This window comes from Ceratotherium simum, chromosome 1 (assembly GCF_057802395.1).
Source record: "Ceratotherium simum simum isolate JZ-2026a chromosome 1, ASM5780239v1, whole genome shotgun sequence".
Classification (NCBI taxonomy): Eukaryota; Metazoa; Chordata; class Mammalia; order Perissodactyla; family Rhinocerotidae; genus Ceratotherium; species Ceratotherium simum.
Window position 1 is genome coordinate 22674622 of NC_141900.1, and position 13478 is coordinate 22688099.

Genomic DNA, 13478 nt, shown 5'->3' on the forward strand with positions numbered 1-13478 from the left:
TGCTTTCCTTCTGTACTCATTTTATTGAAAGTTTTTATCATAAATGGATGTTGGATCTTGTCAAATGCTTTCTCTGCGTCTATTGAGGTGATCATGTGGTTTTTATTCCTCGTTTTGTTAATGTGGTCTATCACACTGATTGATTTGCGGATGTTGAACTATCTCTGTGTCCCTGGTATAAATCCCACTTGATCATGGTGTATGATCCTTTTAATGTATTGCTGTATTCGGTTAGCCAACATTTTGTTGAGGATTTTTGTATCTATGTTCATCAGGGATATGGGCCTGTAATTTTCCTTCTTTGTGTTGTCTTTGGGATCCGGGTGATGTTGGCCTTGTAGAGTGTGTTAGGAAGTGTTCCATCTTCCTCAATTTTTTGGAATAGTTTGAGAAAGATAGATATTAAATCTTCTTGGAATATTTGGTAGAATTCTCCAGAGAAGCCATCTGGTCCTGAACTTTTGTTGTGAGAGAGGTTTTTGATTACTGTTTCAGTCTCTTTACTTGTGATTGGTGTATTCAGATTCTCTATTTCTTTTTGGTTCAGTTTTGGGAGGTTGTATGAGTCTAAGAATTTATCCATTTCTTCTAGATTGTCCAATTTGTTGGCATATAGTTTTTCATAGGAGATAAATAATTTTAACTGGAGGCTATATGTCTTTCTTACGTATCTCTTCCTATAAATTTCCAAAGAAGATTTCACCAAAAATAAATAATAATGTCAGCACAACTGAGCTTTAGTAATAATGTATAAAATTTGGGTCATTGGCAAATTAATTATTCTTTAGCTGTCCTTTAGGAGTTTGCTAAGAAGTTTATTCATGTCCATTAACATTTCTGCATTTGTCTTTTTGTATTTTAATTGCCTTTAGTAGTCATTGTCCCTGGATTAGAAAGGACTGAAATATGACAGTGGTATTTTCCCTGTTGCATGTTATGGTCCTTTCTGATCTGGAGACCATGAATATTAGGCAATCCTACTATTTTAGGATTTCATAGAAAGTATCTTCCCCAAATGTTTATTAACTACAAAGGGAAAGATGGTAACTTTACAGTGAAGACACCAGCGAACACCATATTAACCAAGGGACCAAGGTTAACATCACAAGTAATATGACATACTGACATCCTGAACCCCTTGATGTGTCTTTTCACTGAGAGGAGCACATCATCATGCTCTGGTGTTCTTACCCAAAATGCATAACCTCATTCCAACCATAAGAAAGAAGATCAATCAAAGGAACCTTCTTAGATTGGAAGAGACTAAGGAGAAATAGTAACTAAATGTAATGTGGAATCCTGGAAAGAGAAAAAAGATATTTTTTAAAAAACTGATAATATTAGTATACACTCAGTTGTTTAATTAATAGCATTGTAGCAATGATAATTTTCTATTTTTGAAACTTGTGCTATGATTATGTAAGATAACATTAAGGGAAGCTGAGTAAGGGATGTATGGGAATTCTCTATACTATTTTTGCAATTTTTCTGTAAATCTAAAATTCTAAATAAAAAGTTTTTAAAAATCAACATAAGCTGGAAAAAACTGTTTGCACTGCTTATCACTAAGGGCTGATTTTTCTCTCTTTACATAGATTTCATATAAATCAGTAGGAAAACATAGACATATAGTGTCAGCTATTAAAAAGTATGGTAACACCCAGTCAGTTTTACTAATAACACTTGTGTAAGTTGGTATACACTTTTTAGAAGGCAAGTAGCAATTCCTCTAAGAACTTATCCTCTACCAATGCTGGTAATAGATACATGTACAGCAGTGTTCATTGTGGTAGTGTTTCTAATAGGAAAAAATGGCCCATCGGTAATGTAGCTGGTTAAATAAATAGTGAAACATCATATAATGGATTCCATGTAACTTTAAAGATTTTATTTATTTTATTTTTTGCCCCCAAAGCCCCAGTAGATAGTTGTATGCCATAGCTGCACACCCTTCTAGTTGCTGCACGTGGGACTCGGCCTCAGGATGGACAGAGAAGTGGTGCCTCGATGCGCATCCGGGATCCGAACCCGGGCCGCCAGCGTCACAGTGCGCGCACTTAACCACCAAGCCACAGGGCCGGCCCCATGTAACTTTAAAAAGAATAAGACAGATGTGTATTTGCTTTGGGAGGAGTTCCAGGGTATCTTGTTAACTGAAAAGTAACAAGGTACAGAACAACATGTATAGTGTGCTTGCATTTGTGTAGTTTTTCAAAGTGATGTAGGTATATATATAAAAATTACTTTTCAAAGGAAAAAAGAAACTTAGTATCTTTTTTGGGAAAGAGAGAACCCTGGAATTCAAGGACAAGGGAAGATTACTTTTCATTTTACATCTTTCTTTAAGATCTAATTTTTAAAAATCATATACATAATACTTTTATTTAAAAAATAAAACTGTGTAATTTTACAAAATTAGTAAGATTTACATTTTGGACTTCATTGTAAAGATTGGTTTTTACCCTAAGTGGACATTACCTAATAATAGGTATTGTTGGCCAAGTGCTATATTGAACACTTTTTATACATCATCTTAATTCATTTATTTGTCATAATTTACTTAATTTTTATAATTTCTTGTGAACTATGAAAGTTAGAATTCCTAATAAGAATTTTGGCAAATGAACCTGTGTATCAGTAGTTGAATGCTTATTAAAAACTGCAGCGACTTAAACCCCAGACTCTTATCTAGTAAATCTGAGATGATTCCCAGGAAATCTTTTGTATTTTAAAAGAGCTCCTGAGATTATTCTGATTGCGACTTTTTCTTTTCTTTTTTTTTTTTGTGAGGAAGATCAGCCCTGTGCTAACATTTGCCAATCCTCCTCTTTTTTTTGCTGAGGAAGACAGGCCCTGGGCTAACATTGTGCCCATCTTCCTCCACTTTATATGGGACGCCGCCACAGCAAGGCTTGACAGGCGGTGCGTCGGTGCACCCGGGATCTGAACCTGCGAACCCTGGGTCGCTGCAGCGGAGCGCGTGCACTTAACCACTTGCGCCACCGGGCTGGCTCCTGATTGCAACTTTAAAACACAGCTTGACATCATCAGATTTTTGTTTTAAAGACTTATTTCCCATCAATACAATGTTAGAAATTACCCTGCTGATACCTAGAGTCAATTTTGATTGTTTTTTAAAGTAATATTTTTAGTTATTTATTTAATCTTACTTATGGTTCCTTAGAAAACACCTGTCTGCAAACAGGACATAATTTATGAAATCCTTTTTTTTTCCTTGTAGTTGATCACAGCCGAGTTAAGTTGACTTTAAAGACTCCTTCTCAAGATTCAGATTATATCAATGCAAATTTTATTAAGGTATGTATTAACTTTAAAGTGTGTTTCTCTGACATACTTAATGTTTTCCTACATATTAGTTTCATTAAAATTTTTTAAATTGCCTAAACATGATACCAACAGCAAAAGAAATAAAAATAAAATCACAGCCTTGACACATTTTTTATGTGCTTTTCTTCTAGCCTCCTTATTCGTCAAAATTTTGCTTAGTTTATGATAGTGGAGATAAAGTTTTTTATTTTGTTTCTTCTTTTACATCGAAAGCTTATAAACACTTTACCTATTGCTAAATCATCTTCTCAATTGTCCCTTTGAGTTTATGTACACAGAAATACATGGTCATTCCCTGTTGTTGAACCATATAGGTTGTTTCCAATTTTTATTGATGATAATATTGCAATGAACATTGTTACTTTTTTGAATACTTTCTTAAGATAAATTACCAGGGCTGGAATTACTGGGTAATATTGATTTAAAATTAAAAGGTAAAGATTTAGATTAAAAACTTTTGGCAATTGTCACTATGTTTTATGGGGCAACCCAAATACAAATATTAAATATAGTCTTTATATAGATAACTTTTTAGGGATCTTCTTTGATCAAAAGCAATCAAGTTCTTACAGAGTTATCAATAGAGAATAGATTCAAACTGCTACTTGATTAAATAAAAAACGACTTCCATTATTCCGTGTTTTTGAACTTTTCTGGTTATATGACAGTATAATTTCAGTTATTTTATATATGATATTTATACATATTTTAATATAATATTTTGTTGACAGATATTAAGGTGGTAATAGTTATGTGGTAAAATTAATATTATCTCTGTCAGCATTGAACAGTCATGGTTTCAAATAAAAGATCTTTCTTCAACAAAGTGAGTGTGATTGCAGTCATGGCAAAACCCAAAACTAATAGGTTAAACAAAATACTTAGATGGTTTGCTGTTTCAGATGTTGTTGATGTTTATATTATTTTATAAGAAAGTTTTTTAAAAGTTCTAGTTTTTAATTGTACTTAACACTGATTCATTGTATGATTCAATTATGTGCTGGTTTAGTATTTTAATACACTATCTTGTTTGGCATATTCTTGGCTTTATTAGAAACATGTATATAGTAGGTGCTCAATAAACTTTAAGTTGAATAAATAATTGAAGGCAACTATGGAAGAATCTAAGAAAGAACTATTAGCTAGTTTTAGTATTGTTTTTAGAATCAAAGCATGCTTTTATGTTTCTGCTACAGTTTTGTTGACTAGGTATTGGGGCTTCTGTTTTTAATTCCTAAATAAATAATTATTTTTAAATTAGCATAAGACGGTTTAATTACCAGTTCTGTACACCATGTCTAAAAAATACACAAAAGTAATAACATTTCACCAAAAATAAAGTGAATATATTTTGTCATGCTTTTATGTACTACAAAAGAAAAATTATTTGGAAATGCTTTAGGTGAAAACAGTAGTATTACTAATAAAATTTGAATCCTTAAATTTTAGGTAAGGAAATGTTTTTGGTAATCATAATAAATATGAAATTTGCTTTTAACCATTTTAGGGTGTTTATGGGCCAAAAGCATATGTGGCAACTCAAGGACCTTTGGCAAATACAGTAATAGATTTTTGGAGGATGATATGGGAGTACAATGTTGTAGTAAGTAATTTACTTTTCATAATCCATTTTGAGAAGTATTACATGTAATGACATAGGATGTTTTACTGAATAAGGAATGAGAAGTCTTTTTAGCCATAATGATATGTTAATTATAGCTAATGTTTACTAAAAAGACAGAAACTGATGTCTCATTAAATTCTCACAAACTAGTTGAAATATTTTAAGAAGAGGGTATATAATAACTTTAAATCCTGTCCTAAGTCAGTAACTAATAAGACAACTACCAAATAAGATGGATTGATGAATGTTTAGGGAGATAGCTATGTGATAAAACAAGTATAGTGAAACGTTAATGGCAGAATATATATGGGCTATATAGTGTTTACTGTAAAATTATTTCAACTTTGCTCTGTGTTTGAAACATTATAAAATGTTGGAGTGGGGAAGCAAATGTAATAACCTTTATGTTTAAAAATGTTAAATGCATTCAACCTTTAGACAATTTTATTAAATATATTTAAAATATTTAATAGTGCTATTTGATAAGGTAAATACAGGCATACCTCGTTTTATTGCGCTCCACTGATAATGCGTTTTTTACAAATTGAAGATTTGCGGAAACCTTGTGTTGAGAAAGTCTAATGACACCATTTTTCCAACAGCATTTGCGCACTTACTGTCTCTGTGTCACATTTTGGTAATTCTCTCAATATTTCAAACTTTTTCGTTATTATTATATTTGTTATGGTGATCTGTGATCAGTGATCTTTGATGTTAGTATTCTAATTGTTTTGGCACTCCACAATCTGCGCCCATATGAGACAGCGAACTTAATCGATAAATGTTGTGTATGTTCTGACTGCTCTACCAACCAGCCGTTCCCCGTCTCTCTCCTTCTCCTTGGGCCTCACTATTCCCTGAGACACAGCAATATTGAAATTAGGCCAATTAATAACCTTACAATGGCCTCTAAGTATTCAAGTAAAAGGAAGAGTCACACTCGCTCACTTTAAATCAAAAGCTAGCAATGATTAAGCTTAATGAGGAAGGCATCGAAAGCCAAGATAGGTGGAAAGCTAGACCTCTTGAGCCAAACAGTTAACCAGGTTGTGAATGCAAAGGATAAGTTCTTGGAGGCAATTAAAAGTGCTACTCCTGTGAACACACGAATGAACAGAGAGCAAAACAGCCTTATTGCTGGTAGGGAGAAAGTTTTGGTGATCTGGATAGAAGATCAAACCATTCCCTTAAGCCAAAGCCTAGTGCAGAGCAAGGCCCTAACTCTGGTCAATTCTATGAAGGCTGAGAGGGTGAGGAAGCTGCAGAAGAAACCTTTGAAGCCAGCAGAGGTTGGTTCATGAGGTTTAAGAAGTCATCTCCATAACATAAAAGTGCAAGGTGTAGTAGCAAGTGGTAATGTAGAAGCTGCAGCAAGTTCTCCAGAAGATAGCTAAGATCGTTGATGAAGGTGGCTACACTAAACAGTAGATTTTCATTATAGACAAACAGCCATATATTGGAAGCCATTTAGGACTTTCATAGCTAGCGAGAAGTCAGTGCCTGGCTTCAAAGCTTCAGAGGACAGGCTGACTCTCTTGTTAGGGGCTAATACAGCTAGTGACTTCAAGTTGAAGCCAGTGCTCATTTACCATTCAGAAAATTCTGGGGCCCTTAAGAATTATGCTAAATCTGCTCTGCCTGTGCTCTGTAAATGAAACAATAAAGTCTGGATGATAGCACATCTGTTTACAACATGGTTTACTGAGTATTTTAAGCCCACTGTTGAGACCTACTGCTCAGAAAAAAAGACTCCTTTCAAAATATTACTGCTCAGTGACAATGCATCTGGTCATCCAAGAGCTCTGGTGGAGATGTACAATGAGATTAATAATGTTTTCATGCCTGCTAACACAGCATCCATTCTACAGCCCATGGATCAAGGAGTAATTTTGAATTTCAAGTCTCATTATTTAAGAAATATATTTTGTAAGGCTAAGCTGCCATAGATAGTGATTCCTCTGATGGATCTGGGCAAAGTAAATTGAAAACCTTCGGGAAAGGATTCTCCATTCCAGATGTCATTAAGAACATTTATGATTCATGAACAGAGGTCAAAATATCAAAATTAACAGGAGTTTGGAAGAAGTTGATTCCAACCCTCATAGATGACTTTGAGGGGTTCAAGACTTTAGTGGAAGAAGTCACTGCAGATGTGGTAGAAATAGCAAGTGAACTAGAATTAGAAGTGGAGCATGAAGATATGACTGAATTGCTGCAATCTTGTGATAAGACTTTAACCATTGAGGCGTTGCTTCTTATGGATGAGCAAAGAGAGTGGTTTCTTGAGATGCAGTCCCCTTCTGGTGAGGGTGCTATGAAGATTGTGGAAATGACAACAGGGGATTTAGAATGTGACATAAACTTTGTTGATAAAGTAGCAGCAGAGCTTGAGAGGATTGACTCCAGTTTTGAAAGAAGTTCTGCCATGAGTAAAATACTGTCAAATAGCATCACATGCTACAGAGAAATCATTCATGAAACGAAGAGTCAATCCATGCAGCAAACTTCACTGTTGTCTTATTTTAAGAAATTGCCACAGCCACTCCAGCCTTCAGCAGCCACCACCCTGATCAGTGAGTAGCCATCAATATTGAGGCAAGACCCTCCACCAGCAAAAATATTATGACTTGCTGAGGGCTCAAATAGCATTGTTTAGCAATAAAGCATTTTTTAATTAAGGTATGTACATTGTTTTTTTAGACATAATGCTGTTGCACACTTAATAGACTAAAGTGTAATGTAAACATAACTTTTATATGCACTAGGAAACCAAAAAATTCATGTAACTCGCTTTATTGCAATATTTGCTTTATTGCAGTGGTCTGTAACTGAACCCGCAATATCTGTGAGGTATGCTGTATCCTAAAAGTGATATTTTAATATCATTTCGAAAGTCAGAAGTAAATCTATAAGATTCATAAAATTTAATTCAAATCAAATAGATCACGTTAATTGAAGCCAATTTAATTTATCGTTGTATGGTTAGTGCTTGTTTGGAAGGCGTGCTCTTGATCATTTCTTTGACTCATGCTCTTAATACTAAAACTACTTTTTTTTTTTACAGGCCACGTATACTTTTGCTCAGAGTAAAACGTAATTCTTGAAATTTATATTTTATTAAAAAAGTAAAAGTGTTTAACTGATATATTCTTCATCTTATCCCACTCCTGCTTCTTTTTAGATCATTGTCATGGCCTGTCGAGAATTTGAGATGGGAAGGGTATGTATACCTATTAACACTTAAAATAATTGTAGAGTATCCTTTTTATCACTTCATTTCTAGAGGTATATATTCCTAGTCTTTTATTATATTCTGAGCCCTAATAGTTAAAGCAGACATTTCTTTTCTTTTTTGGGTTCTGCTATTGCTTTTATTTGATAAAAGTAACAAAATAATCTGTAAAGCACATAAATTTTTTTTTAACATTTCATAAGTACATTTTATGATACACTTTAATAGATTTTGTATTGTTGCTAAGTAGTCTTCAAATATTTAATGGTGTTGTGAGTAGAACAATATTTATGGACTGAACTACGGAGGTATTTTAAAAATAGGAATAAAATTGAGCAGTGAAAATGAGTTAAATATAATAATTCTGATTAATTATCATCAATTCATAGTTTGAATATTGATGTGTCTGTCTGAAAATACATTTTTTGTTTATTTATACTGTTTTCAAAGAGAAGAAAATTCCTTAATCTGAAATTTTTGACATTGGTATTTTTATACTCTGTATGAATGAAACTAGTTTCAAAAAGTTTGTGATCTCTGACAGCATCAGTTCCTGAGTCTTCATTGTTGGAGGTGATAATATATTTATAGAGACTAGGTATTAAATAACTTGTGTGGCTTTCTATAAACGTGACACACAAACTTACAAAACAAATTATGTAGTGATTTGAAGTTTCCTTATACTAATGTGGTTTATTAAGTAACATAAAAATCGTTTTTAAAGTTGTAAAATCATTTTAAGTTAGAAAAATTCTTATTAAAATTTTTTTCAATAAAAGATACATTGCATAAAGCAAGATATTATGTCTTTCAGTTATGTACGATATTATATAAATTATTGGAAAACCTTATTTTAACTAATAATTTTTATCATTCCTCCCAATCACATTCTTTACCAGTACTGGAAATATTAAGTAATTTTGGACAGAAAATGAACAGTCTAATATTAGAAAACTGAGAAATTATTAAGTGATTATCTGTTTAAGTATTGTCGGTATAGTAGTCCCCCCTTATCCATGGTTTTGCTTTTCATGGTTTCAGTTAACTGCAGTCAACCGCAGTCCAGAAATATTAAGTGGAAAATTCCGGAAATAAACAATTCATGAGTTTTAAATTGCGCACCATTCAGAGTAGTGTGATGAAATCTCACACTGTCCCACCTAGGATGTGAATCATCCCTTTGTCCAGCATATCCATGCTGTATATGCTACCTACCCATTAGTCACGTAGTAGCCCTCTCGATTATCAGATCAACTGTCGTGGTATCACAGTACTTGTGTTCAAGTAACCCTTGTTTTACTTAGTAATAGCCCCATAGTGCAAGAGTAGTGATGCTGGGATTTTGGATATGCCAGAGAAAAACCGTCAAGTGCTTCCTTTAAGTGAAAAGGTGAAAGTTCTGGACTTAATAAGGAAAGAAAAAAAATTGTATGCTGAGATTGCTAAGATCTACAGTAACTTTTATTATAGTATATTGTTGGAATTGTTTTATTTTATTACTAGCTATCGTTGTTAATCTGTTACTGTGCCTTATTTAGAAATTAAACTTTATCATAGGTATGTATATATGTATAGGAAAAAACATAGTGTATATTTAGGGTTCAGCACTAACCGCAGTTTCAGACATCCACTGGGGTTCTTGGAATGTATCTCCTACCGATAAGGGGAGACTTCTGTATGTATTTCAATATCATTACAGTCATGCACCACATAATGATGTTTTGGTCAACAGTGGACCACATGTACAATGGTGCTACCATAAGATTAGTACCATGTAACCTAGGTGTGTAGTAGGCTGTACCATCTAGGTTTGTGTAAGTACACTCTATGATGTTAGCACAACAACGAAATTGCCTAACAATGCATTTCTCAGGATCTATCCCCCATCATTAAGGGATGCATGACTATATTATTAATCAGTTGTATTAGGAAATTTAAATTTCAATCTCCTAATTTTTCTTAAGTTACTGTTAAGGTTTAGGATTTATTTCTCTTTTCATTCTATTAATAAGCTCACATTTTGTTTATCAGTAATAGTACTTCATGAATAATTGTTTCACTGAGTGCAAAAATTTTTAAAACTAAAGATTTTGTGATTCATATGTTTTGTAGGTAGTAAATTGTCAGTGAGTTAAGGCCTATGAATTTGTTTAATAATCATGACTTTGATCTTGACTTAGAATGTGACCTAATGGAAAGAGCATAGATAATGAAATCACACAAACCTACGCTTGACTCGCATTTTGACCACAGTGCAGTGAACTGTCCCCTCTGAGCTTCAGTTTTTTCTTCTCTAAAATGAACGATACATGTTAGAGATTATTCATGTATAATGTTTAACACAGTTTTTGGTATCAATTGTTATTAGTTTATACGTGGAATATAAATGCCAGTATAATCCTTACTCAATTACTGCTCATGTGAATGAGGATCATGTTAGTCACACAGCTTTCAGTTTTTACTAAATTAATCTCCTATAACTTCTTTTCTGTCTGTTTCAAAATGTTAAAACTAACAGGTAGAAGACAAAAAAAAATCCTCAAAAATAATTTAATTAATTTTATCTTTTTCTATAACGTTCTGGGAAATGAGATTTGTGGTTTTAAGCCTTCTAAAATATTAGTAGTATTTACTAAGCTACACTGACATGCTAGACAGTTCTACTTTGTTGCTCTGTGAGCAGTATTTTCAACTTGCAGTTAATTCTAGCCTATAGATGATGAATCTACTTATTATATTTGGAACTATAAGAATTTAGTAAGAACTGATGGATTTACTACTGCCAAAAGGTTTATTTTAAGCTGAATTGTCACTTAAAGCCTTTCATTTTATTGGGTCTTGACAAAATTGCATCATTTCTTAGCATCAGAATCACTGTATCTTCTGTAAAGTTAGGCTTTCATTCACTTACCTGATTTTCTAAAATGATAGGGCTTGATATTAGAACCCAGTGAAAATTGAATGTCCTACTAGTTCTATACCTGCTTAAAATTGGAAGGTAAGAGGGAAACTGGTTACACTTTCTGTAATCTCAAATAAAAAGTGGAGAGTTTAAATAATACATTATGCTTGTATAGGGTTTTTACCATCAATAGAACATTTGAAATATACTCTTATTTAGTACTTGCAAGAATCATGTAAGAGATGGATTATTATTCTCATTTTTATAGGTAAAGGAACTAAAAGTCAATAAAACAGTAAAATTAGTACTTGCAAAATTCTTCTGATACCAAGTAGAATGCTCTTTCCAGTATGCCACAGATTTTACACTTAACAAGAATTCAGCCAGATATTGTAGAGATTGTCATTTTACAAGCGTTAAAACTTGTCTAGCAACCCTTTATACTACGTGGACTTCCTTGTGCCAGGCACTTTTTTTTAAGCAGTTTTTCTTTTCTAGAGGAGCATCTTTGGAGTCTATGCTGAAAACCATGCAGATAGCAACGAACAGCTTATACACTCATGTTAATAAGGTTCTTACGACTAATCTTAGAACATAGCAGCCTACCTTTAAGAACAGTTGGATAGGGCTGGCTCCGTGGCTTAGCGGTTAAGTGCGCGCGCTCTGATGCTGGCGGCCCGGGTTCGGATCCCGGGCGCGCCCCGAGGCACCACTTCTCCGTCCAACCCGGGGCCGAGTCCCACGTACAGCAACTAGAAGGATGTGGACCTATGATGTACAACTATCTACTGGGGCTTTGGGGGGAAAAAAATGAATAAATAAAAAATAAAAAAAAAAAAGAACAGTTGGATAAGTTTAAGCTCTCCAAGCTCCTTGCCTAGTGATGGCAGTTTTTGTATTTTCTGGGAAGGAGTAATGAGCTGAACACCAGGGCACAAAATATTTGTAAAATTTCAAGAAAAACCATCATATGGATTACTTACTAACTTTTTTTTTTGGACAACAGAAAAAATGTGAGCGCTATTGGCCTTTGTATGGAGAAGACCCTATAACATTTGCACCATTTAAAATTTCTTGTGTAAGTACCTATTTTTATATACATTATTTAATCAGAAGATTGGCATGCTAGACTGGTGAATAATTAAATTATAATATGGTATGAAGCCAGCTTTATATAAGCTAAGCACTCAATGTTTCCATGTAAATCTACACTTAATTACAATAAACAAATATTAATAATAATGCTTGTTTTTATACTACTTTTACATTTAGAAGCTTTGGGAATGACTTTTCATAAATGTATAATTTCCTTGTACCTTATTATGTTAATTCTGTTAGGCTTTTTTGTAAGTTGATAATAATTGTTTATGTATATGAGTAAATGGAGTAACTGTGCTTTGAGTGATCTATTTGAAAACTGGTGTAAAATATTAGTTTCAAATTGAATAAATGGGAAAGACCCTTGATGACTGAAGTATAGTTTATCATGTTAATCTTTCATATCTATGTTATGCTCCCTTGAATTGTCATAATTATATACAAAGGTGGGTTTGAAAACTGCCATCCTAGAAGTAAAGATTGATTCTTTATGGCAGATAATTTCATATGACACTTAAAATATATACTTAACTGTTTAATGAGTTCTGGAAATGAATTAAATTCAAATTCTAAAACTAACACAGCACAAATCTGAGAAAATGAAGTAAAAACAAAAACAATGAAAGAAAAACAAAGAAGTGAAATATAAGTAAGCTTTAGACTAGAACCAGACAAACTGCTTTGGCTTACACATGATGGCATCTTTCTTAATCACCTGAAAGAAATATATTGTCTTATTTACTCAACTCAAAAGACCGTGATTGAGTATACATGAAAATAAATAACTTCCCTGTATTCGTCAGGGGTTTCCAGAGAAACAGAACCAATAGGATGCATATATATATATAGAGAGAGGGGTTTATTATAAGCAATCGGCTCACACAGTTATGACGGCTGGCAAGTCCAAAGGCTGTGGGGTCAGTGGGCAAACTGAAGACCCAGGAGAGCTGATGCTTCAGTTCCAGTCTGAAGACCAGCAACCTGGAGACTGGGAGAGCCAAGGCGGAGTTGTGGTCTGAAGGCAAGCAGTCTGGAGACCCACGTGAGCTGATGTTCAGTTCCAGTCCAAAGACAGTCTGCTGCAGAACCAGGAGGAGCTGATGCTGCAGATGGAAGCAGTCTGCTGGAGAATTCTCTCTCACATGGGGGAGGCTGATCCTTTTGTTCCATTCAGGCCTTAACTCATTGGATGAGGGCCACCCACATTATAGAAGGCAATCTGCTCTACTCCAAGTCCACTGATTTAAATGTTAGTCTCACCCAAAAACACCCTC

The 13478-nt window shown here is 33.8% G+C and overlaps 1 protein-coding gene across 2 annotated transcripts in view; it reads left to right on the top strand.

Moving 5' to 3' along the window:
* PTPN12 (protein tyrosine phosphatase non-receptor type 12) overlaps nucleotides 1-13478 on the top strand; it is a 93112-nt gene that overhangs the window by 44129 nt on the left and 35505 nt on the right. For both annotated transcript variants that reach the window (XM_004439322.3, XM_087443126.1), the window contains 4 exons: nucleotides 3242-3318; nucleotides 4856-4951; nucleotides 8154-8192; nucleotides 12113-12184. In XM_004439322.3, coding sequence (XP_004439379.2) covers nucleotides 3242-3318; nucleotides 4856-4951; nucleotides 8154-8192; nucleotides 12113-12184 — 284 coding nt within the window. The remainder of the gene's footprint in view (nucleotides 1-3241; nucleotides 3319-4855; nucleotides 4952-8153; nucleotides 8193-12112; nucleotides 12185-13478) is intronic.